General features: G+C 35.4%; 1 protein-coding gene across 2 annotated transcripts; it reads right to left on the bottom strand.

Moving 5' to 3' along the window:
- Positions 1 to 27702, bottom strand: PWWP3B (PWWP domain containing 3B). Of its 2 annotated transcripts, XM_032250925.1 has the most exons (5): positions 27572 to 27702; positions 24870 to 25002; positions 19045 to 19173; positions 4747 to 4931; positions 1 to 3698 (listed from the first exon to the last, which is right to left on the bottom strand). In XM_032250925.1, exon 5 carries the CDS (start codon positions 3484 to 3486, stop codon positions 1423 to 1425), a length of 2064 nt encoding a protein of 687 aa, XP_032106816.1. In that variant the 5' UTR covers positions 3487 to 3698; positions 4747 to 4931; positions 19045 to 19173; positions 24870 to 25002; positions 27572 to 27702; the 3' UTR covers positions 1 to 1422. The 2 variants fall into 2 exon arrangements, with proteins under 2 accessions (XP_032106816.1, XP_032106818.1); XM_032250927.1 differs by lacking the exon at positions 19045 to 19173.

Genomic DNA, 27702 nt, shown 5'->3' on the forward strand with positions numbered 1-27702 from the left:
TGAGTAATATAATGCTTTTATTGAAAATCAAAACACCAAACTCCTGCAAACTTTACATAAACAGATAGCCATGTGAATGTATAACAAACCCAAGAGTGACTATTGTCTAGCAGGTAAAAATGCAGACAGCTTCACATTAAGCTCTTAGAATTTCCTTTCACAGCAAGTTTCTAAAATAAACTAACTTTTCTAACATTTATTCTCACAAAAATATATTTCAAGTTAGAATAAACAACAACTGGCTTCAGACTTTTAATTGTGTATATTTAACCGTACTAAGAAAATTATCATATTTAGCTAAATGGAGGCTTTTTCTGTGATCTATTTCCAAATTCTCAGATTCTGGTCCATCTATTCCTTGAAGCAGTTTGGAATGACTTGTCAGTTGGCATTTACATTGAAACTAATCTACAAATAAACCATTTTGATAAAGCTTGCTTGGTTTGAGACGACTATGTATTTGGAGATAAAAGACTCAGAACAAACTGCCTGCTTTTTCTACAGTTTATATCAAATGAGATGGGCACTTAAGCAGTCAGCCTGGTTTCACAGGTCTAGAGTGGCCAGGCTGTAAATACAATAAGTCTAGCTGCTTTCCATATGTGGTCAGACAGCTATATTAAGAAGATCCACTCACTGTTAGTTATGAAGATAGCCAGGAGCCTGATTTAAGGAACTATTCAGCCATTGAAGGACAGACACTCCCAAAAATGAAATTTCAGGGAAGTGTAGATTGAACAATCTTGTTCAAGGCTGCCAAAATTATTTTCTGCATGCCAAGATGTTATTCACACACATAAAGACTATATGCAGATAATCTTCATTTTTGAATTTCAAGTTGTTTTAATGCAAAAGCAAGTATAATTATAATATATAGCAAAGCAAATCTATCTTTGGTTCTATATATCAGATAACTTTTTGCAAAAATAAATAGACATGGCAAGAAAAATAATTCAACTATCTTAAGGGAAAACCCAATATTTTATACAAAATAAGCAAAGAATATAGAAATGATGTTTCTTTTAGACTTTTTCTAATTATCTTGCTTAATATCTAACACTAGTGCAATTTTAACATTAAAATATTTGTGCACAATATATTTAACAATACAGCATGGACTCAAAACTGTCATAAAACAAAATAGTACTTTCCCTTCAAAATCATTTAGGAATTATGCTTTCTAAAAATGTACGAGAAAGTAGAACTGCTGAAATGCGTTGACAAAATTAACTTTGAAGAAGCGCAAGAAAAGGAAATAAAGATGTAGTTATAATCACAGATTCTAGAAATCTCAAAAAAAAAGTGAACACATTATCCATTCTCCCATTTGCAGAAAATATGCATAAGAGAGAATTGTTCAGATATTTTTTTAAAACTAGTATCTATGAGAGCTTCCTGTCATGGTTTCAACTTTCAGCACATTTAATGAGCTTGATTTGCTGGTGGTTTTCGTCTCTTTCCATATATGATTTTTGCATCAAATAATTCTCTTTCCCTGTAGCCTAGACATGGTCCTTTTAGATACTTTGCTTCTGCTGCCTTGTAATCTAACCCATCAACAACAGAAATTGAACAAATAATTGCTTCTGGCAGAAGAACTTCTAGAATAAATTTAATTTTATCATCTTTTATCCAAGTTGGCATTCTTTGCTCTATCTGACTGTAGACTTCTTGTAAATATTTCACCACCGCATCCAACTGATCTTCATCCTCAAAGTATGTTTCAATACAGGGTGTGAACCTGCTTGCATTCAAAAATGATTTCAGCCATCTGGATCCTTTTGTGCCATTTACAATGGCCAGAAGATGGTCCTCTGTTCCCTTTTCATTCACAATGAAGTCCACTAGGTTCTTATTGGCTCGGACCCGAGCAGACTTCATCCGGTCAGGGAGAATTTTCTGGAAGGACATTTTCTTGGTCTGGGAAGTCACAGCCAACCGTTCCCTGGCATCTTCATTATGCAGCTTAGGAAATTTGTTCCTGAAAGTATCCTGTTTGATTTCTTTCCTAACTGGGTAACTAATATCAGCAGCAAAATACTCAAGCAAAGAGCCTGTGAAAGAACCACAACCTATTCTAACTCTGTAGTCACAAATCAGTGATATGCACCAATCAATACTTTCACTATAATCCTCCCTGGCTTTGTCCACTAGTGCTTGTTTCTCTTTACAATCAAATTTCTTCAATCTTCTAAAATTTACTCTAATGCCTTTCTTTTCAGAATTCATGTTTGCCTCAACAAAAAGCACACTTGCTTTCCTCTCTTTTCGTCTGATACTTTTTATCACTGCTGGCCAAAATGGATATTTCTGATATTTAAACCAGACTATCATTCCTGTTTCAAATGGACGTGTCTCATAATGTAAAATGAAGCGTGGAAGTTCTTCTTCTTCCTCCTCATCATCTAATAGAGAAAGATTAATGCGACTTGAGGCTTGACCTTCTTCCTCAAGTTCTTCAAAATCCAGTCTCTGAAAATTTATTTCACTATTCCTAAGAAGTGAATAATCCAAGACAAGGTTAGAGGCATTAAGTGAAACCTGGTATTCCCATGAAGAACTCTCGGGGCATGCTGCAGCCTCCATCTCTGATTCCACAGAAGGTTGATTCTGGCTGGTACCTAAGCATGGATTTGAGGGACCCTCTCCAGGATCCTCAATATTTTCTGAGAAGGTAGAGCATTCAGAGGGAACAGCCAGGGTCTCTCGGCAGGTATCCTGGCTCTCTTCTTTCAAAGCTTTGGGCACAGTAAGGATATCTGATGGCAAAAGTGGTACACACTTTTCATCTTTAACACGCTCACTTTCCCCTTTGACTACAGAATGCACAGACATAACTGCTGAAATATCAATCTTATCCTTGTCCTCTTTTTCATCATTATCTTCTGAAAGTGAAGAGAAAGTCTCACAGCAGCTAGAGTTTTCTAATGACTTTGTTTCCATTTCACTTGGAATAGTACTGACCATTGTGTGCTCTTGCGATTTAACATCATACAGGGAATCATCACTTTCTGAAGATGCCAACAAGCATGCTGAGTTTTCACTTTCCTCAAGACACTCTTGTAAGTTGCCTTCATCCTTCCGATATTTTTTATGAGGGGGTGAATCGGACACTTTTTGTGATACATTTTGAGACAGCATAGTGGTCTCCTCTTCATCTGAAGTGCTTGCTTTACTCAAATTTGTTCCCTCATTTAGAATATCCAGAGCCACTTTTAGTGATCTTCCATAGGCAGTTTCCTCTGTAGGTGGAGCACTGGCCTCTGACTGTAGTGCTAATGAGGTGGCAATGGCTTCAATTTGAGATTTATTTAGGATCTTTGTTTCCATGCTGTCTACATTAATTTTTTCATTTAGTGAGAGTATTTGAACTTCTAGAGAAAGTGTCTTTTTTCTCTTACTGTTTGATGAAGTTTCAGAACTGGACAAAACTTTTGCTGGCCATAACTGGTCTTTCCACTTGCACAGGACATATTCAGACTCCATTATGATTTATTTTGTGTGCCAAGGGTTATTACCAAAGGTTGAGGTGGCTGTCTGTCTTTGTCACTGCTAACGCAAGTCCTACCCAAAACAATACTCTTAACAAAGTCTCTTTTGTCTTATGACTAGAAAAGGTTTACTGCTGACCTTTTCTCCACCTCAATTTTCCAAGGATGCTTGAACACGTTGTTTGAATAGGACGATACTGGAAGATACTGAAATAGGGAAAAGGAAAAGAAGAAAAGTGTAAACAAATACAATTATCTTGCCAAAACAGGAGGTGAGCAATTACAAATGGAGAAGAAATAAAAGAAAGAATATTGCTCAGTGGGGCATGAGACAGAAGAGGAAAATGCAGCATAATATAAGGTTGGGGGGATAAAAACTGGAAAAGTTGTTTTATAATACATCAAATTCAAGAACTTTCCCTCATTATTGAACATGCTTACTAAGGAGTGAATGTACGCACATGGCAGCAGAGATGAGAGAGTTTGTGATGGGATGTCAGAAACTCTATTATGTAATTACATACTTTGGTACTTTTGTGTCCCTAATGTGATACCTATAGCAATGGGCCTCCAAACTTAACCTGTGTCAGAATCATCCAGAGGACTTACATTTCTAGGCCCCATAGTAAGAGTTTTATTCAGAAGGTTTGACGTGAGCTCCAAAGTTTGTATTTCTAAAACATTCTCAAGTGCATCTAAGGATACATGTTTATGAAGAACACTTTGAGGAGCAGTGTTCTAGTTGAAAACACACCTTTATAATTTTTAAGCTGCAAGTGCTCCACTGTTCACCTGAAGCAGGCAAACAAAGACAACAGGGTCTATATCTCCTAGACCCAGACAAAAATACAATGACCCTTCTAAAACCATAAGCTTAGAAGGCAGAGATTCAGAATGGCTGCTATGACAACTTCTTGGATAGGATAGTTAAAAAGGATTAACAGTTGCCATTGGCCTGAACCTCAGGGAGACACCTGAATAGCCTCTTTGGTGATTTCTTCATAATGGCTTAAAAAGTAAGATTCTTTCCGAAAACTAGAAGTTATGACTTTTAATTATAAAGTGTCGTGGCTACACAACAGGGAGCAAAATAAATTGTACCCCAAATTCTCAACTTAACATGATTCTAACATGAAATATGGCTTTTAATTTAAAATCCTATGATGGCTGTAGAGGAGAGGCCAAAATACATTATTGTCCAAGTTCTCAACATGTTTTTACTGTGAAATGATTTGTGAAATAGGAAAAGTCTTACCCACTGTCACGTGGATCCTGATGGGTCTGGTCCTGTGGTCCAGCTGTCTTGATTCTCACTCCAACTGCTTGTCCAGCAGGTCCTTTACCCAGCTAGGCACTTCTGGGTTGCACTGTTTTTCTGGGGCTCAGCTGGCATCACATGCAGATTGCCCAGGTCATGTGCATCTCAGATATTAACCCAGGCTGTCCAAAAGGAAGGCAGAGAATAAAACCAATGAAATGGGAAAGGTGTAAAGAATTTTCTCTACCTAAACTCTAACAGGTATGTCATTCTAAAACAGTAATGAGGCAAAAATCTCATTCCTGATGTAGATGCCATGTTTATTTTCCTTCTTCTTTTTATAATTTGAAATGCTATCGGGGATAAATTTATGCTTTTTAGTTTATGTTGAAATCATCTCTCAAGGAAAGCATGGTGGAGTGGAGATAGACAAAAAAGAAGTAACTATTGTCTTATGTCTACTGTGAGTCAGACTGTAGATTTTGTTTGAATGCTCACATCAGTTACCATGTGGAATTCTTCTTCTTTATAGATAAAATCTTTTTCAATGGAGTTGCAATTACATGCTGTCTTATAGTTTACTAATACAAAATAGTTTCGTTGCTTTGTTTGTCTACTCCATAACAATGGTTAGCCGGAGAAAATTTAGAAAATCTGTCAGGTGCCCTCTTATGATGACAACCAGAACTGCTTATGAGTTGAAGGCGACTTCACTCACTATTAGATCTTCTTTCCATCCTTATGGGATAAGGATGGAAACTACATCCAGCCAGCCAGGAGCCTTCTCAGGCATCTAGAATTTTCTATGTTAAATTTAAAGGTTTTGTTGTGTGGAATTCTAACCAGATCATAATGTCTTCAACTACAGTGTTTCTGATTATGAAAACATCCAGAAGCTTATTAAAAATTGTGAAGATGCAGAAAGATATATGCAAAAGAAAGTACAACTCTAGACAAATAATCACTATGAATATTTTCTATATATATCCCACATTTTTTACATATAAAGATGAATGTATCACATTTGAAACCAGCTTCAGATCCCACTCAAGAGCATAGCTTGAACATCATTCACATATTTTCCACGATTTGCTATAAATTACTTTAAATGAAGTTTTCTCCCAAATTTGTTGCATTTTATCTCAATATTTCCCTGAAGATGTAACTAAATCCAAATATATATTAATAATTTCCAAAAGGAGAAAATGGTAAAGCCATCTCTGTGTCTACAACTATGCAAGTAATCCTGTTAACACTTTCACAGTTACGTTTTTTCTGATTTGGTTGTAGTAACATACATAGGTATACTAACATACATATTTATTCTTAAGTGAGAACATACAGTATGTGCTATTCTATAATTTTTTTCACCTTATACTGTTTCTCAGACATTTGCCAAATGCATGGTATTTCGTTGTATAGATGTACCATGCCATGTAATATTTTCAAAACTGTGTATAGAAATAAACCAAATCTTCTGTTTCTCACTCTTAAACTTAAATGATACAGAAAATGGTTCTTCCTGCCCACACTGGTATCTGTGATGTGAAAGAATAAACTGCAGGGAGGACACATGCAGGCATGTAGTTGAGACAACAACTATGCTACCCACTTGATCAGGTCCAGGAAAATTTCTATTATTGGCAAAAGACAAGGGGGATATGGGAATGTGTCTGTGTGTATCTATGTGTGTTTACATGTTTGAAACAAAATGCGTATGCCGTTTCAGCTTCATTTTTCTTTCGTGATTATAAAAATAGTCACTGAGAAATCTACTCTGAAGATGCTGAAATAGGTTAAAAATAATATTAAAATGGTGACCTGATCACACAGAAATGCTGTTAACTTGATATATTATTTTCTTCCAGATTTTAAAAATCACATATATACATGCATATATTATGTGAAAGTAACTTCACTCAACTACATATTTGATCCCTTTTCCATGCTTATGTACATGTGACACATATAGTCTTTTAATTTATCAACTTATAGATGTATTCCCCCCATGCTGAAAAATACTTCTAAGTTATTTTTCTGTGCAAATTAATAAATGTCTGAACATCCAAACTATAACAGACTGTCTAGCAATATAAACAGGGAATGCCAAGTCAATAAATTAGCATGAACGGCCATGCTGCACTGAAGCCTTAATTTAGAGGCAGTAATCTGATCACCTCTTCTCCCACTGTGGACTTGTAAAGCATTGGAAGATACAAAAATTCCAGAGGATTAACTCCTTCAAAATGCCAGCAATTCTCAAAACCACACACCTTTCCCACCACTCTAAGACTGCCATCTCTATTTTTCTAAACTTTAGGATCCCGAAAAGTCACTAGAAAATAACTAGCTTTAAGACAGCCATTACCTTGAAGCTTCTTGTCAGCTGCAGCCTGGTAAAATGCAGCTCCTCCACTCTAAGACTGGCCAGGCATAGCTCCCTTCCTAGCGGCCCAGAGGAGGGTCCGCCCCCGGGGTGTATGAAGACCTGAAAGTCCCTGCCTGGATCAGAGGAGGAAGAATTGCCAGGAGAAACCGCTGAAGTGCTGAACTGCAGGAATGTTCCCTTTTAAAAAAACTTTTAAGTGAAATGCCAACAAGTGTGCTTAGTTTCTATTCAAACCCTTAGGGTGTGTGATTTCTTGAAGAAAAGAGGTAGTGAATCACTTTATCATATAATAAAAACCCAGTTACTAATATTCCTTACGTTATTTTTTTTTCTTGCCATCTCTGGCATCTTACCCCTGTAGGTGAATTTTTAAACCCAGCTGGTCAAACTCCATTAAAATAGACCACTAAGGATATCAATTTGGATTACACAAAAACTGTACATTATTTGAGGGAGACTTTAATTCTTTATAATTATTTATTTATTTATTTATTTATTTATTTTTTTCTGTTTTCAGGACATGGTATGTCTCTACTTGTATTCATTCTTCTCTTAAAACTTTCAGGAAAGTTGCAGAGATGTCTTCACATACATGATTATTTCTGGCTAGATGTTGAAATCATTGGCTTAACAGGAAAGCACCCATTTCATATGCCCTCGTCATTAATTGACAATTCTGTTTCTTGTGTTTTGTTGTTTTCACTTGCGTGATTCAATGAGGGGAATTAATTTCTTAAAATTTATGTCTTTATTTACATGTCTGAAATAGATTTTGCATATTCTGTTCATCAAAATTCTATGTTAAATTTAAATATAGCTTTCTGATTTAACTCAGAAAGTAAATTTTAATTATCGCTAGTGATAACTGGGGAATAAAGTATTTTTTTAGCATCTGTATCATATAATATTACTCATATATAATAATTACAATTTTAACATTCACCTTTATATAAGCATTAATATTAAAATAAAATACCAATAAATCACTGAGAGCCATCTTTAAGCTGGTGTATTACTGGGGACTCTAATAATTAGAGTATATAATGCTTTGTGCTATAAACAACCCCTAAATCTCAGAGATTCAATATCCTAAAAGTTTATTTTGCTGATATCAAGGTTCAATATAAAGCATCAGTGGCCAAAAACAGGCACGGTTCTCTGTTTTAAACAGTCATTAAGAGACCCAACCTTCTTCTATCCTGTGGCTCTACCATGTCCTTGGGTCTTGCATTCCTTCATTAAATTCTTTGCATCTAGCTAACAGCCTAAACAAGAGGGAAGATAGAGAGTCATACGGAAGGTTTTAGCAGTCATGTCTGGCAAACATCACTTCTAGTTAACAGTCCACTAGCCAGAACTTAGGCATGGAGCCCCAACAGCCATACTGGCTGGGGAATGTAATCTCCCTGTGACCCCAGGAGAAAAATAAGACAGGTTGACAAACATGTAGCATTCTCTCTGCCACAAGAAATTTTGCCTTCCAATCTTTTATAGACTTCTGTTACTGGTTTAATGTTTTTTTTTTAGTCGTATATCACATTTATAATGAATGAGACAGAAACTTCTAGTTGCTCACCCAAGATCCACTCTTTGCATTCTTTCTCATTAGCAGAACCCCAGTTGTATTGAAGGTGGCAGTTTAATCTCCTAAAATATTGCCTTTCCCAGACTCCCTCCCTGCAAGCCATGGTCATGTGATGAAATTTCTTGCCAAAGAATGCAAGCAGAAATTGCTGTGAAGATTCTAGAGATGGCATCTCTAGAGGGTGATAAGTAGCCAGGATGGTTGTTTTTTTTTGTTTGTTTGTTTGTTTGTTTTTTCACTTTCCCCCTTTCTCTTGCTTCCCAGAATTTGATCATGATAGATAAGAGTTCAGGAAGCCTTTCTGGACCACAAAGTGACTTAGGAAAAGGATGCAACTCACTAGGAATGTGAGACCCTAAACCACTCAAAAATGGGATCACCTTATTCCAATCTCTTTAAGGTAGTGGAACATTAGACTTCTATTTTACCAAAGGCTCTGTGTTTTGCAGTCTTTCTTTCTAGTTGTAGAACAAAATAATTGATCCTACAAAAATTACAATGAAAATAACATAATTCTTGTTATAGAATTAATCCTTTCAATGCCTTCAAAATACTACTATATAATCTAAATAGGATTATCAGGCCAGTGTTATATGGCTTTTTTAAATGATGAGATTTATTTCATTATATATTTTATAATGTAATATTTTTTATTCTGTTTTCATCTCACAAGTTTGTAAAAAACAAATGTACACAGTATGATAATTATGTTAAAATGATTTTTTTTTGCTTTATTTTGGATATTTTTCATATTGCATATAAATCAGGAAATGTTATACTATGGAACCATTTTCAAAATGAAATGCAAAAGAAAAGATTAATTCCATGGATAATATTTTCTATTTCAGCCATTTGTAGAAGGAGGTGGAGAAGAATGATAACCAATAATAGTAAATGCTAATACTGCACATTAATATTTTTATGATAAAGATAGATAACGTTACAGATATAATAATATCTAATACCTATAAAAGTTTTCTATATGGCAGGCAATGTTCTCAGCACTTGATATATGGTCTCATTTAATAATTAGATGGTTATTTCCTGGAAGAGAGGGCTATAATCAACTCACTCTGCATAACAGCATTAATATTATTATTAATAATGACAATAATGACAGAAGCCGAAAGTGTTTTCTTACCATGGGGATTATATAAGGGAGTGGGTTACCTAGGATGTGTTCACCACAATACTTTATGATTTCTTTTATATGACATTTTCAAAAGGACAAAAGTATAGCTATGGTGAAAAGATAAGTGTTGCCAGTGTTACAAGTTGGGAAGGGTGTGGCTATAAAGGGACAGCTCAAAGATGTTGTGAGGGTGATGAAACTTTTCTAGAGTGGTGGTAGTTATATGAATCTATTTATATGTTAAAATCCAGAGAACTGTATACAAAAAAATGGTCAAGCATAGTGTATGATACTTTAAAGTATGATTTTAATGTATAGCAATTTAAATAAAAATTTAAATGAAAAATGTAATATTAGCCATTATATAAAAAGCAAGTCTTTGCAAGTATGCTTAGAAAGCATCTGCTTCTTCCTAAAGCATACTTAATAACAAAAACCCCCCAAATATCACCCATACACATATTTTTTCAAAAGCACCAGTTTTATTCCACTTAGGATATAAAAAGCCATAAGAGAATGTGACTCACAACTTAATAATGATAAATCTCGAGATAACGTACAAAATCATAACTTTCCTTGAGCTTAGCTGGGAACTGAGTTAAAGTGAATTCCAAAGGATGACCAGCTCCTTTAAAGAAAGACAAAACATATGAACCTTTGTCCAAGCATGGAGACAGAAGTGGCTGTCATACAAGCTGAAGTTTTAACGAACTTTTAAAAGTATGGGTTAACTTTGTCAGTTTGGAATATCTGGAGCACCAAAGACTTATACACTCACTATCAAGTTCTTTTTCACAATATTTAACCAGAAGCTCAAAAAAATGTCTCAGGACAAATCAAGAGACCTAAAAGAGTCTACATCACTGGTTCTGGTATGCAGAAGGTAATGAGCAGTTGCTCGGGGACAGACAAACAACCCCACAAAACCCGTCTGTCATGAGAAGCAAAAGCCTTAAAATGCTAGAGGAGAAGCAGCAAACCCTCTCCTGAACCCAGGTAAATATCCCTTGCTTTTGGTGGAGGGGTAGAAGCAAATCTTACTTGCCTAGGGAAGGAGAGATAGGAAACCCCCTGATTTCCAGGACAAAGGTAGAGATCCATTGCTGCTCAGGGAGAAGGAGAAGGAAAAAATACCTGTTCCTGAGGAAACCTTCTCTGGCCTAGGTCCTACATGAATGAAAAGTAGTGTTTGCCTATTGTTGAGAAAGAGGCAATAAAATATCTCTCACCAAAGACCAACCACATATACAAATCCGAGCTTAGCTGCCATGGGAGAGGAAAGAATGCTGAGAAAGCCTTACCCTAAGGTCCAGTGAGATTCATAGAGCCCCGCTAAGGCTGTGGCTACACAGGACAACAGGTAATACTTCCTGCCTCACCATGAGCCTCTAGCACTTGACAATAACAACAGCCAACTGCTGTCAAGTGAACAAGAGCAGGAAGAGAGACCCTCTCCTTGTGGCACAAGTATGAAGGGACTACTAAAAATTTTGAGTAGAGAATCATTGAGAAAAATCCTGTAGGACTGACTCCCGGCTCCAACTGAAGCAAGCCAGATGACAATTAAGTGAGGAAAGGGGGAAAAACTATCCAACATATTTTATAATACCAATTTTAACCTGCTACCCAAACTACAAAATAAAGTAACAAATGAATACTTCAGATCAATATCTCTAATAAACATAGACACAGAAATCCTTAACAAAATGCTGTTAATCAAAGCTGATGATAAAGAAAAAGAATAATAAATTATGACCAAATGGGGTTTATCCTGGGAATGTATGGATGGTTCGACATTTGCAAATCAATCAATCGATCAATGTTATTCACCATATCAACAGACCAAAAAGGAGAAAAAAAATCATCTCAATTTTTACCAAAAAAGAACTAATAACATTCTACAAATAATGATAAAAGACATTCAGCATAGTAAGAGTTTAATGGATCTTTCTCTACCTAAACAAAGGCATCTACAAAAACACCAAAAACCAAAAAACCTATGATTAACATCATACGGTAAAACACAGAATGCTTTTCCCCTAAAATCCCAAACAAGGCAAAGATGTTTGCTTTCACCACTTCTATTTAACACTACATTGGAGATTCTAGCCAATACAATAAGGACTAAAAAATAAATTGCTTATGAGTTTGAAGGAAAGAAGTAAAATTCCATTTACAGACAACAAGATGATCTATCTAGAAAATCCCAATGGATCTACCAAAAAACAACTATGAAGCTTTGAGACCTAATAAGTAAGTTTAATAATAATGCCAGACATAGGGTCAATATAAAATAATTGATTTTATTTCTATACAATAAAATCTGGAATTTTAAGTTTTTAAAAGTACCATTTGTAATAGCATCAAAAACTTGGAAATAATAAGTAACGGAGGATAACTATGTGCAAGATTTGTATGCTGAAGACTTCAACACACTGATGAGATAAATGAAATAAGACATAAATAAAGAAAGAAATACACCACGTTCTTTGGCTGAATAAGTGAAATACCAATTTTAGGATGTATCTCCCCAACATTTCTGTAGAATTATTGTAATCTCAATCAAAATCCCAGTAGATTTTTCATAGAAATTGAGAAGCTAACTCCAAAATGAATATGGAAAAAGCAAGGGAACCAGAACAGCTAGACACATTTTGAAAAGAAAATACAAAAGTTAGAAGACTCATACTACCTGATTTCAAGACTATGGTAATTAAGACAGTTTGTTATTAACATAGGATTGACTTATAGATCAACAGAATGTAAATAGACCAGCAAATATGGCCAACAGATTTTGAACAAAGGTAACTAAATAACGAAATGGTGAAATGGTGGTCTTTTCAACAAATGATACTGGAAAAACTAGACAGCATATGCCAAAATATTCTTCTTGACCCCTCAGCTAAGAGCATATACAAAATTAACTCAAAATGGATTACTGACCTAAATATAAAACCAAAAATTTTAACTTGTAGAAAAAAAATACAAAATCTTTGAGATTGTGGTCTAGGCAAAGATTTATTAGGATTAAAAAGCATGGACTATAAAAAATTAATAAATTTGACTTGAAAACTTCTGCTTTTCAAAAAATAAGATGAAAAGAAAACCCAAAGTGAGAGCCAACACTTACAAAACACCTATGTATTGAAGGACTTTTATCCAAAATATATAAAGAACTCTAAAAATTCAATGATAAGATTATTATTGAATAACCCAATAAAAATAGACAAAAAAGTAAATAGACACTTTATCAGAGAAGATGTATGAATGGCAAGTGAACACAAGAAAAGATGCACAACACTATTAGTAACTGAGGATATGCAAGCAAAACCACAATGAGATACCACTAACACCTTTATAAGAATAGCTAGTATTAAAAAGAAAATGAAATTCTGACAGTATCGACTTCTAGCAATGATGTAGAGCACTGGAACTCTCATACATTGCTGGTGGAAATGCAAAACATCACAGCTACTTTAGAAAACAGTTTGGCAATTTCTAATGTAATTAAACACATACCTACCATAAAACCAAGAAATTCCACTCCGATGTATTTTCTCAACAGAAATGAAAACTTATGTACATACAAAGACCTATTCTAGAATATTTAACAAGTTTAATCATAATTGCCAAAAACTACAAATTTACTGGTGAGTGGATACTCAAATTGCAGAACATTCATATGACAGAATACCTCTCGACTATATTAAGGAATAAACTACTGGTATATGCAACAACATTGGTGAATATTTTTAAAATATGCTAAGTGAAAGAAGCCAGATGTAAAAGCTATATACTTTATGATTACATTTGAATGACATCCTGGAAAATGAAAAACTATAGGGACAGAAATCAGATCAGTGGTTGTCAGGAACTGACATAGAGATACAGACTGTCTACAATGGGGCAGGAAGGAACATTTTGGAGTTATGGAAAGGTTTGACAGCTTGTCTGTACTGGTAGTTACATGATGGTTTATGTTTCTCAAAGCTCATTAAACTGTACAGCTAAAAGAGTGAATTTAACTCTATGTAAATTATACCTCTTTAAACTTGAGTCTTAAAAAGGCATCCCATCAGAATATGACCGATATAAGACATTTGTATTTTACTGTGAGAGTAATGGGGATACATATAGGGATTTTGATTTGTATTTTGAACCAATGATTGCCAAAGAGGCTGTGGGTTTCACAAGATATGTGTAAAAATATCCTCTGTAGTGCAGAAATAATATGTTAAAAATGTAAATTACTTTGATTTCTTTTATTAATTTTTATTAACTTCTCCTTCTGAATTTGCTTTAAAGCAGGGGGCGGCAGCATCTAAGACACTTGACTTTGATGCAGTTATATAACTTTCTTTAAATACATGTCTTCACTACATAAATCTTTCATTGAGAGTTAGTTAGCACAGGACATATGTCAAGAAACCAGATGACATCAGCATTGTACAGTACATGAAATTTATCCCCATTGGCAGAGCCTTTAACCACACTGAAGTTATCACATGCCACTAAACCATATGAATGGAAATAGAGGAAGAAAGTAAGGAAATATGGAGGAAGAAAGAAGTAGAAGACAAAATGCTGCAATCTGGAAATAGTGAGCTAGTTAAGAATATGTCCCCAGTTAAAAGCAGAAACTGAGTAACATATGACAGGAAAATGGAGTGGTCATAAAGTAAATAAATATCAATATTTTAGTGAATAAGGTTCATATAACGAGTATAGATAGTCCAGTTAGAACACTCCCAAAGACCATGAGGGAGCCACAGACATTGGTAAACAAGGAATCTTAGATATTTCACAGATACTCAAAATATTCAATGACCCCAAAGGCAGAAGTACAGACAAGTAACAACTGAATCTCTCTCTAAACAAAGAGTTCAATCTTTTTAATGTCAACTGGCTGAATATCAACCCACCTGAAGAAGAAGAACATCAGGAAAACCTTACTAATAACAAGCATCCCAGGTATAGAAAAAGGTAAGTCAGATATAGTTATTCACTGCCACGATAAAAGAGTCCCCATAATTCCTGGTAAAATGTATATGAATAAAAAAGAATTACCATGCAGTGACTTAGAGTTCACAGAGGGATAAACCTGCCACATTGGAGATTTTGTACTTCCAAGGCAATGTGTAGGTTTTCCCAGGCAAAACTTACACATGCCAATGAATAAAACTATTAGAAGTCAAGACACAGGGTGATGGAATGAGAAATATTTTAAAAAGGAATAAAATAGAAACAAGTTTGATGAGGACCTCACAACCCCATCATTACAGTGCATAGACAAACAAAGCTCTACTGAACTGTGCATATGCCAGTAGACAGACTAAACTGCAGTGTCCTTTCTGGCACAAACAAGCCCTATCTGGGGTTTGCCCTGGGGAATTTTAAGATAAAAGGAGTCCTCCCCTAACCCCACCATTCTCTGAGAAATCCACAGAAAAAGAACCAGACAGGACAAAAATTATTCCTCCCACCATTCTAAATAAAGGTAATTATCAGTTCTTTAGTAAGGAGATGTGAGAGACTGTTAAAGATCCAATGTCTACACCTCAGAGTTCCTCAGGCAAGTATTATGACAAGGCTGTTACGTATTCCAAATTCACAAACAGATATAGAGACAGGGGTTTAGGACCCAGTTCTAGCCTTAATAGCGGACTAGAGAGACAACTACTGGTGCCACCAGATATCAAAACATATTACAAGTTTAGAATAATTTTTTAAAGTTCAGTGACAGTTTAAGTGTGAAGCAAGAGGTAGATATGGACATAGAAAAGAAGGCAATAAGAAAAAAAAAGGTTTCAAATAAACCATAGATCTGAATTATTATGTGGATACAGGTTAGAAATCAGTGAACTTTCAATCATCTAACAAAATTCCTTAGGTTGCTGGTCTGTGTTTTTCTGGTTTAACTAGAAAAGCAGTGGTTTTAGAGGCCTCTGTTGCCTTAGGGCTACTAAACAGTTTTCTTCTTCTGTGGCTTTTTCATGCCTCCCTGAAAACTCACAAGGAAGCTTGAGTAAGTACTTTCAAATAGACAATACTAGAGTGTATACATTAAAAGGAAAGGCAAAGAAAAAAAAGAATAAGCAAAGGGATTTCTTCTCTCAAAGGAGAAGGAAGATGGATGATGAAAATGAAAAAGACAAAAGATGAATAAAGACTGTGCATAAGACAAATAACACTGTGGTTGGGGGAAAGTATTTAAAAATCTAAGAAAAGAGGAGTAGTTCTATAATATTCCAGTTTGTAGTCCTTCTTATAGCTATTACACCTAAGGAATGAATGTATGTGTGTATGAGTGGGTGGTGGGAGATGTCCAGGGAAACTAGGGAATATGTTGGGGACATATGTTATTGAATATTTTTGTACTTTGGAGCCTCTCAAGGTTTATTCTAGTGGAATCCTCTTTAGACTCTACTAAGCTAACAGCACTTCCCTGTCTACCCAAGGGAGCCAGACACAGATACTGGAAGTCTGCATCCCGTAGACTAATCCAGACAGCGACCTTGTTAAGAGAATAAGCTTAGAAGTCAGAGATTCACAATTGGTGTCCTGGCTACCCACTGGAAAGGATTGTTTTTAAGGATTTTTAAGAGTCAGGCAGATCGCTGGGACATCCAAGTCTTCCATAATTAGACATCATTATGACTGTTTGTATACTTTTCCTACAGGAGTTTAGCATATATTTCTTTCCCAACATTAAAATTTGTGGCTTTTAACTTAAAATGTTAAAATGTTATGGCTACTGAGCCAGAGTGAAATCACTTGTATTCCATGTTCTCAACTTAGAATGTTGTTACCATGAAATGTTTTGTGAAATGGAAAAAGCCTTACCCACTGTCACATAGATACTAGTGGGTCTGGTGCTGAGATACAGCTGTCTTAATTCTTACTCCAACTGCTTGTCCGGCAGGGCCCTAACCTCCTTGGCATGTCTGTGGTTGCACTGTTTTTCTGAGGCTCAACTGGCATCACATGCAGATTTCCCATGTCAAGTGCATCTCTGATAAAGGCAGAGAATCAAACCAACGAAATGGAAGAGGCATAAATAAATTTCCCTACCTAAATTCTAACAGGCATGTTATTCTAAAACACAGGAATGAGGCGAAATTTCATCTGTGGTGCAGATGTCATCTACTTGTGCATGTTCTTACAATATGAAATGCTCTCTTTGTCAGTTACGTTATTTGGCTTATGCTAAAATAATATCGTTTAGAAAATTATAAGGTGGAGAAAGGAGAGGATGGAATGGACAATTGACTGGTGTCTACTTTGGGCCAGACTCTATGCAGCAGCATTTTTTATGATTTCTGTTTGAGTCCTCACATCAGTTCTTGGGTGGGGCTTTTTATTTTATACACATATAATTTTTTTGAGGGGAATTTGAATCACATTGTACATGCTGTCTCATAGTCTGCTAATAAAATACATTTCACAGCTTTGTTTGCTCAATTCATAAAAATAGTTGTCTGGAGAAAATTTAGGATATTTTGCAAGCGCCATCTTGTGACAAGAAGCAGAACTGTTACTACAACATCCTTGTTGGAGAATGGTGGGAACTACATCCTGCCAACAAGCAGCTTTCTCAGGCTTCTAGAATATACCATGCTCAAATTTAGTTTTGTTATGCATTATATTAAAAATGGAATCTGAATGTCTTCATCTCCAATGGTCAGATCGTGGTTACTGAAAGTTGAAAATATGAGAAAGATATATAAAAAGAAAGTATAATTATGGAAAGACATTATTATTTCCTGTATATCTTTGCATAGTTTTTCTTTACATAAACATATGAATGCACATGATTTCAAATCAGCTTTTTGTCCTGCTTAAGCTCAAGGTTTAAACATTTTTCCATACTAATAAGTATTTTCAATGTGATTTTTTAGTGAATTGCGTCAAATGAAATTTTCCCCCAACTTTGCAACATTTTACCGCAATCTTTTTTCTAATTTTGTTAAAAAAAGGGCTAAATATGTATTAATAATTAAAAAAAAAATACTGATAGTGAAGCCTGCCCTAGCTCTTCAACTACACAAATAATTCAATTAGCATGCTGGTTTATATTTTTTTCTGATTTGGTTACATGTGGATTAATGTAGTCTTTTATGTTTAAATGACTTTTACGTACACATGTATTAATGTAGTCTTTTATGTTTAAATAATATGATGCTTACCATTCTGCAGTTTGCTCTTTTTACTTCTCAGACATCTTTTCAAATCACTACAAGTTCATATTTTCATTTGTCAGCTATATAACATGCATCATACTACATAATACTTTTAAAACTGTTTATAGAAATAAACCAAATCCTCTCCATTTCTCACTCTTAAACTTAGATGATACAGAAAAGTGGTTCTGAAAAGATGGGTTACAGGAAGGACACATGCGGGGCTGTAGTTGAAACAGCAACCAGGCTACCCACTTGATCAGGTCCAGGAAAAATTCCACTATTGACAAAAGACGAGGGGGTATGGGAGCGTGTCTGTGGTGTCTATGTGTGTTTACGTATTTGAAACAAAATGGGTATACTGTTTTGGCTTTAGTTTGCTCTTCTAATTACAAAAATGAGCACGAATAAAAACAATTCTAAAAATGCTGAAACCAGTTAAAAATATATTTTTAAAAATCCTCTGTAATCTGAACACTCATAAATGAACACTCAGAGATGCTGACTGTTAACTCGGGAGTCTAGTTCTCTTCCTAAGGAAAACGAATATACATCTTTACAAGTGTTATCACTCGACGGCATATCTGAATGCCTTTCCACGTTCATGTACATTTATATTTGTGTCCCTATATTTCATTCCCTTTATATGTTTACATTTTTCTATCATTTTTGTGTAGAGTAATACGTGTTTAAGTCAAAATATAATAAAATCTGTAACAAAAATAGAAATATGGAATGCCACGTAAAAAATTAACATGAACAGCACGTCTCACCGAAGTCTTAATTTAGAAGCTGTAATCTGATAGCCCACTCCCACACGGACGACTTTAAAAATATCGGGCGAAACAAAAATTCCAGAGGATTAATTCCGTTCCAATAACAGCAATTTAAACAAAACCATATTCTATTCCCACCTCTCTCAGTCAACAATATATATTTCTTTTTTTTACTTTAACACCAATGCCCGAAGAAATTCCCAGAAAATAACTGGCTTTAAGACAGCCATTACCTTGAAGCTTCTCGTCAGCTGCAGCCTCGTGAAATGCTACCCCTCCCCCAAGACTGGCCGGGTACAGCTCCCTTCGAAGCGGCTCCGACGACGCTCCGCCCCTTCCCAGTGACGGGACTAGCAGGGGGCCTTTCCCTCAAAGGGAAGAAAGTCACCAAGTTAAACTGAAATTCCCTTAAAGCTAAAAGATTATGATTTTTAAAGCAATTGAAAGTGGAATGGCAACACGTGTCTGTTTAATTTACATTCAAACCACAAAAGTGGGTGATTTTCTGGAAAACATAGGTAGAAATGCCTTTATCATATAATAAAGACTCAGTAAAGAAAATCTTTTACATATTTTTCTTGCCTGTTTCGGCACCTAATTTCTAAAAACGATTTCAAGATCCAACTGGTCAAGCTCTATTAAAAACCCCCCAGCATCCTTATTTGTACTGAAATGAATTAATATGTTTTTTGTGGATAAATAATTCCCCGAAATTTTAATTCTTCTGGCTCTGGCACATGATGTATATCTCTCTTTTTATTCAGGTCTTCTCATTTATCTTTCAGAAAGTTTCATCGTTTCTTTCAATTAAAATCATTTCTAAATATAAAACATCAACCAAAATCTTTAAAGAGATATGTACGTATCTGAATATCCTGAAATTGTCAACAAAAATATTTTTGTTGGTAAAAACACAATAAATCAAATTTGAAAATATAAGAACAAACTTGACAAAACTGTTTTTAATGCAAACATATCGCTAAAGTAGCTCTTACATATTAATAAGAAATAAATGGTAGGGTAAAAATGGACAAAAGACATAAATAGACAATTCACAATGTTCTGGGAGAATAATTTTTCCCCACTCCTAATCTTTACTTCCTTGAGAGCAAGCTTATACAGTGCCGGCACAGGAATCTTTTTCCTTCCCTGTACAGCTACAAACCTCTACGCTATTTGGGTGGGTTTGCTTAAATTTGGAGTTCTGTTGTCAGGCTTTTAATTCCAGTACTTTGGGAGGCTGAGGTGGGCGGACCACTTGAGGTCAGTAGTTCCAGACCAGACTGGCCAACATGGTGAAACCCTGTCTCTACTAAAAATACAAAAATTACCCAGGCGGGGTGGTGGGTGCCTATAATCCCAGCTAGTTGGGGGCCTGAGGTGTGAGAATTGCTTGAATCCAAAAGGCAGAGGTTACAATGAGCCGAGACTGCGCCACTGTATCCTTAAAGAGATATGTATGTATCTGAATATCCTGAAATTGGCAACAAAATACATTCTTTTTGTTCAGAAGGCCTTACATTTATATTTGTGTCCCTATATGTCATTCCCTTTATGTTCACATTTTTCTATTATTTTTGTGTAGAATAATACTGCACTCTAGCCCGGGTGACAGAGTAAGACTCCATCTCAAAATAAAATAAGAAATAAATAAACGGGCCTATTTGATTCTCACAATAATCAATACCCTGCAACTTCCTCTTCCCCTTGTACCAATGTTGACATTTTGGCTTCCATCTGCAACTCCATTTGTTTTATATCAATTTATCTAATTGGTTCACTGAAGAAACGGAGGTTCTATTTATTGGGGCTCATCGAAACCCAAACATTCAAAACAGAAATTAAAACTGACTAATACATAAAAGATATTCACCTTCCCTAATAATCAAAGAGATGCAAATATAAAACAACAATAATATGTCATTTTTCTACCTAAATTGACTGACAAAGAGGCAAATAAATGATATAATTGGTGGAGATGCAGGAAACAAAGAAATGAGCACTCTTGCTAATGCCCATGGTCACAAAGCTAGGAAGAGGGTGATACAAAGTCACAGCCAAAGTCTGACCCCAAAACAGGAGGTATGCCCTCTATCCACGAGTATTCACTGCCTCCAGGGCTTAGAATCCTGTCTCTTTGGTAAGAACAAAGATGATATTGTTCACTTTCGAACTGTGAGGAAATTGGTGAGTGAGTGTTGCTTAGTCTCATGTCTCTGTTGGACAACATATTGGTGAACTACAACCATCTTTAGCAACAACCATACTTATTATCCTGACCTCTTTCCATTTCTAACATTCATGTACATTACCACACATATTAAAAAATATTTTCATGTACTATGCTTTTTTTTTTTTTAGATAGAATCGTGCTCTGTCGCTCATGCTGGAGTGCGGTGGCAGGATCTCAGCTCACTGCAACGTCTGTCGCTCATGCTGGAGTGCGGTGGCAGGATCTCAGCTCACTGCAACGTCTGCCTCCTGGGTTCAAGTGATTCTCCTGGCTCAGCCTCCTGAGTAGCTGGGATTACAAGCATGTGCCACAACACCAAACTCATTTTTGTTTCTTTAATAAAGACGGAGTTTTGCCATGTTGGCCAGGCTGGTCTCAAACGCCTGACTTCAGGTGATCTGTCTGCCTTGGCTTCCTAAAATGCTAGGATTACAAGGCGTGAGCCATGGCTTCCAGCCTGCACTATGCTTTTGCAATGACCATTCTGCATGACAGCATTCATTTGGCCTTAGAGCATTTAGAAGAAGTTCCTTTTGCATTGTAGGGGCCTGGAAGCAACTTCCCTTTCAGATATGGCGATTCCTGGACAGGGGCTGATAATCATTCGTTATACAGAGAAATGTCATTTTCTTTTTACCCTCATTAACAGTTGGCAATTCCTTGCTCCTGTGCTTTGCGGTTTGCAACTGCCAATTCAGTACAGGAAAGTTGTATTTTTATACTCTTTAACTGAGCTTTTTTATTCACAAAATATTCACGAAATTAAGATTTAAATTAGATTTTTATTGCCTTTAACGTTCAGGTGTTATTTCCCAGGAAGCATTAAAACCTATACATTGCCAGTGCATAATGATTCTGAGGTTCAGGTGTCTTACAATAATGTTATGCTATGTATAAAAACAAAACTTGTAAAATTAGGTGAAGTTGGTGAGGCCCTCACAACCCCATTATCACAGTGAGCAGGTAAACACATCTCCTGCTACATTCTTGCTATTCAGGTTAGAGACACAGAGCTGCATATGACATAGCTCTTCCTATAATGATCAAATGGAAAGAAAGAAAACTGTCTGCACTGGGGACTCCAAAGAAAGAAGCCATCATTCTTCCAGATACTCATAACAGAAGGGTCAGCCTGGGTCAAAATTTTCCTGGTAACCACATTTAAAATGACATAAAGAGCTCTTTGATGAGATATGGATTTCTGTCGGCAAACCCTATGTTTAACATTTACTAGTTTGTCACCGAGGCATTATGACAGGGTTATGTTTCTGAAGTTTTCAGCCAGCCAGCCAAAAATTCAGACAATGTGGGTTTGAAACCTTTATTACCTCAGTGGACAGAAAACTTTCCAATACTTGGCAACAATGCTAGGTTGTCATCTCTCATAACCTAGATAGCATAGTCAACAAGGATGCATGGGTCACCTGTATCTCTATATTAATCTAGGTTTTCCAAATATTAAATATTAATATATTTAACACTACAATAATAATAAGAGTTTTAGCTACCTAATTATCTGGAAAAGTAATTTTTTTGGTTTGGTTTTGTTTGTTTTTTCAGACACCTCATTCTATTCTTTGTCTGTTTTTTAAGAAGTCTGATTCTATTGCCCTAGGGATAGTAAATGGTTCTGGCCTGTTGTAGCCGCTTTTATCCCCCTAGACCTTTACAAAGTAGCTTGAATAAAGTATTTTCAATGGATGATAATAAGATTACATTAAAAAAACATGGCAAAGAAGAAAAGGGATCAGATAAAAAATTTAGTTTCCTAAGTAGGAAGAAGGTAAAAGATGAGAATATAGACAAGATACAAATCAGAAAAATGAGTAGTGGGTATCAGAAAGGTGGGGTTAGAGATGTGGAATGTATTTGTGGGGGTGCAGAAAAGAGAAGTATTATAACACAAACCCAATATTCCATCTTTATTTTCTCTGTTGTATAATAAAAAGGGAATTGTGTGGGAGGAGCTTTGGCAGTATCTGGAACATTATTTTTGTTCTTGGATAATTTGGGTTTTTGCAACCCTCTGAGTTATCGTAAGTGAATGCTGGGTTCTAATCTTTTCTAAGCTGCCACTCAAGGCAATCAAAGGAGAGCTCACGGACACAATGAGATTGTTAAGGCTCAGCATCAACAATCTCACTGAGAGCCCAAGGTTATGAGTCACAGATTTCTGATAGTTGCTTGGAAAGAACTAAGTTTGTTAAACCACTACAAAATATTATTTAAGAGAATACAGTCATGTGGTGCATAATGACATTTCAGTCAATGACAAACTGCATATATGACGGTGTTCCTGTAAGATTATAATAAAGCTGCAAAATTCCTGTTGCCTAGTGATGTTGGTGACAGCCATCGTAACACTGAAGCACAACTCATCACTCATGTGTTTGTGGTGATGCGGGCATAAACAACTTACTACACCGATAGTGGCATAAAAGTATAGCACATACAATTATGTACAATACCTAATAATTGATAATAAATGACAGTAGATTATATACTTCCTATACTATACTTTTTAATCTTATTTTAGTGTATTTCTTCTACTTATTAAAAGAAATTAACTGTAAAACACCCACAGAGCAGGTCTTTCAGGAGGTATTCTAGAAAAGGGCATTGTTATTTTAGGAGACAATAGCACCATGAGTGGTACTGCCGCTGAAGATCTTCCAGTGGGACGAGATGTGTAAATGGAAGACAGTGATATTGATGATCCCGACCCTGCGTAGGCTAATGTGTGTGTTGGTGATTAACAAAAAACGTTTGAAAAGAAAAAAGATAAAGATTTTTAAAAATAGAAAAAAAAGCTTATAGAACAAGGATATAAAGAAAAGTTATTTTTGTACTGCTGTACAATGTGTTTGTGTATTATGGTATTATTACAAAAGTGTTAAAAGATGTAAAAAATTAAACATTTATAAAGTAAAAAATTACCAGAAGCTAAGGTTAATTTATCATTAAGGAAAGAAAAAAAATTTTAATAAATTTGATGTCACCTAAGTATTCAAGTCTACAGTAGTGTACATAATGTTCTAGGCCTTCACATTTACACGTCACTCACTCACTGACTCACCCAAACTAACTTCCAGTCCTGCAAGCTCCATTCATAGTAACGGCCCTATGCAGGTTTACCATTTTTTGTTTTTTATGTCATATTTTTACCATAACTTTTTTATGTTTCGATATGTTTGAATATATGAATACTTACTATTGTGTTGCAACTGCCTACAGTATCAATACAGTAACATGGTATACAGGTTTGTGGTATAGGAGCAATAGGCTATACCATACAGCCCAAGCATGCAGTAGGCTATGCCATCTAAGTTTGTGCAAGTACACTCTATGATGTTCTCAGATAAAATCGCCTAATGAAGCATTTCTCAGAATATGTCCCCGTTGTTAAGCCATGCATGACTATACAGGTGATTCAAGAAGGCCGTAAGACCTTAAGCAGGTCCTAAGAAACCTTTGTAACCATGTTATCTAGTATATGGTATGACAACCAAACATAGTCATCAAGGACTAGAGAGTCAGGTAGACACCTGAATAGCCACTTGCATGATTTCTTCATAGTGATATAATATATAAGATTCTTTCCCAAAACTAGGAGTTATGAGTTTTAATTACAAACATTATAGCTGTAGAACAGGAAGCAAAATGAATTATACTCCAAATTCTCAACCTAACATGATCCTTACATAAAATGTGGCTTTTAATTTAAAATGCTATGAGGGCCAAAGAGCAGGAAGCAAAATACATTATTCTCCAAGTTCTCAACATGTTTTTGCCATGAAATGTTTTGTGAAATGGGAAGAGTATTACCCACTGTCAGGTGGATCCTGGTGGGTCTGGTCCTGTGGTCCAGCTGTCTTGATTCTCACTCCAACTGCTTGTCCAGCAGGGTCTCTATCCCGATCTTCACTTCTGTGGCTTCACTGTCTTTCCTGGGGCTTGGCTGGCAGGAAGTCAAACCAATGAAATGGAAAAGGTGTAAATAAATTTCCCTACCCAAACTCTAACAGGCATGTCATTCCAAAACACAGGAATAAGGCAAAATCTCATCCATGATATAGATGCCATCTATTTTCCTTCATGTTCTTATAATATGAAATGTTCTCTGTGTCAGTTATGTTATTTCGTTCATGCTAAAATCATCCTTCAGGAAAATTATGAAGTGGAGAAAAGAGAGAAGGGAAAGGACAATTGACTTGTGTCTACTATGGGCCAGACTCTATGTAGCAGCACTTTTTATGATTTCTGTTTGAGTCCTCATATCAGTTATTGGTGGGGATTTTTCTTCTAGATATTTACAGTATTTTTAATGGAATTTCAATCACAATCTACATGCTGTCTCATAGTCAGCTAATACAAAACATATTTCATTGCTTTGTCCACTTCATAAAAATGTTTGCCTGGACGAAGCTTAGGCAACCTGGCAAGCACCATCTTGTGACCAGAACCAGAACTGCAGGCACTCAGGCTTCTAGAAATTTTCATTCTCAATTTAAGAGTTCTATGCATGTGTTATACAAAAATGGGATCATAATGTTCTCATTTAAAATCTTTTGACTATAATATCTCTCATGAATGTTGTATATCTTTTTTTATCTTTGGATTTCCAAGGAAGAAAGCAAATCCACACAATGGTCAAAATGTAATGGTTTGCTCTATATATTTCTATATATTTTTCTATAGATACTTATCAAAGTGGGTGATTTTTGAAACTAGACCCTTTATTTTTCCAGTAATATATTTGAACATATTTCCATATTAATAATTATTTTCCATATCATCTTTTTGTGAATTGGTTTACAAAATTTTTCCCACATTTCTAAAATGTTATGTTTTTCTTATGATGACTATAATTCAGGCTTGCTCTTTACAAAATGAAATTTTTAAAATGGGGAAATGTAATATATAGAAGATTAAAATATTCTCTTTATTAATTGAAGATATGTGTGGAGATATAAGAACACTTAATCTCCAATTAATAAAGTAGCATGTATATTTCCAGATTTCTCCAACTAATAAAGTAGCATCTATGTTTCCAGAATTTTATTGCATACACCGTACTAATGCATGCACATTCTTTTTGGTAAACAAATAGGATTACATGGTACAGGCCACCAATTTGCTTATTTTTAGAATCTACCTTGGACATTTTTTGTAACCGTTGCATTTAGCGTTAGCTCATTCCTTTTATAGCTGCGCAGTACTCAACACTATGGATGTACTATCCTATACAACTATGTCATAATATGTTTAAACCATTTTATGAATTATTCCTCATGAGTATAAAGATAAATATGTTCTGCTTGAACCAGAGTCTGGACTATAGCCTCAATAGTTGAACTGCAAGAAAAGCACAAGCAATCAGGTAATGAGCCTTCTTAGACCCACAGAAAAATCCTACCGCAGCAAAAGACAATGGAATGTGTGTGTGGCTATTTGCTCAAGTGTCTGCAACATAATTGATTATTTCCTTCTCAGCTCCATTTTCATTTCCAAAAGAATCAAAAGTACATAAAATCTAAAGATGAAAATACACGTCATCAGTACTCAAACCATGAGTTGTTCACGGCTTACATTTGAGTCTAATCTTTTTGATGTTTTCCTCATCACATATATATTTGAATATGCTATTTGAAATTACATTTATTTAGCCACATATTTGAACACCTTTCCATGTTTATATAAGTTTTCCCTATTTTGGGGAAAGTGGCTTTCCCCCCATGATTTTAAGTTCTCATCTCAGTTTTTATGCTGACATAGGAACTACATGCTAAGTAAAATGTGGAAGAAAGAAATGGAAATTTTCCTCCTTTTTCCCCTGACATCCTTTTTTATCAGGCATCCTTCATTACTAGGCATACTGTTTGTTGTGTTTTATTATATTAAGATATACCTGTTACTGTTATGGTCTTTAGATTTTTTTTCTATTGCAGTACAAATAGAAATATACAATTCTCTTGACAGATAGAAATACAAAGATCATATTTTGCACATTATTTAAAAAGCTATTATAATAAGTCATTATGTATCCCTTGACAAATAACCAGACTGCTAATTCTCAGAGATACTCGAATTTGCAGTTATGCATTACTTTAGATTACTAACATAGTCCACCAAAATAGGAAGATTTGTTAGAAACACAATCAACACATTCAAAGTAATATAAAAAAAACCAACATCCCCAACTAACAACTTAATTTTTCATTTAAGATTATCATAACCTTTTTCAAAATAAGGAAGATTAATCTCCCAACTTTTGTTTCATCATTTATCTCAGCCACCACTGCCTTTTGCTAGAAACACAAAATGCTCTGTTAAAAAGTTAGCTTTTGCTACCTCTTGAAGAATATTTTTTCGCAGGTGTAATGTTCATTACCACCTCCCCGACTGTGGACTTTTAAAATAATCTAACAGAACACAAAACCCAGATATTAATTCCCTCCCAGAAACGACTCTCACAAAACGACAGTCCTTTCCCGTAATTCCTAAGCAGCACTCTCTTCTTTTCTAACCTTTATTCCAAATCTTCGAGAACTCCTTGAAAATAACTAGCATTTACTAGCATTTACGACAGCCATTACCTCCAAGCTTTTCCGCGGAAGCCTTGGAAGCCTGTGTGTAGTGCAGCTCCTCCCAGAAGACT

Source organism: Sapajus apella, unplaced genomic scaffold (genome assembly GCF_009761245.1).
Source record: "Sapajus apella isolate SASKATOON/1434 unplaced genomic scaffold, GSC_monkey_1.0 scaffold73, whole genome shotgun sequence".
Classification (NCBI taxonomy): Eukaryota; Metazoa; Chordata; class Mammalia; order Primates; family Cebidae; genus Sapajus; species Sapajus apella.

Excerpts from the sequence above, each read along its gene's own strand:
- PWWP3B (XM_032250927.1), bottom strand. The coding sequence starts at position 3,486 with ATGGAGTCTGAATATGTCCTGTGCAAGTGGAAAGACCAGTTATGGCCA.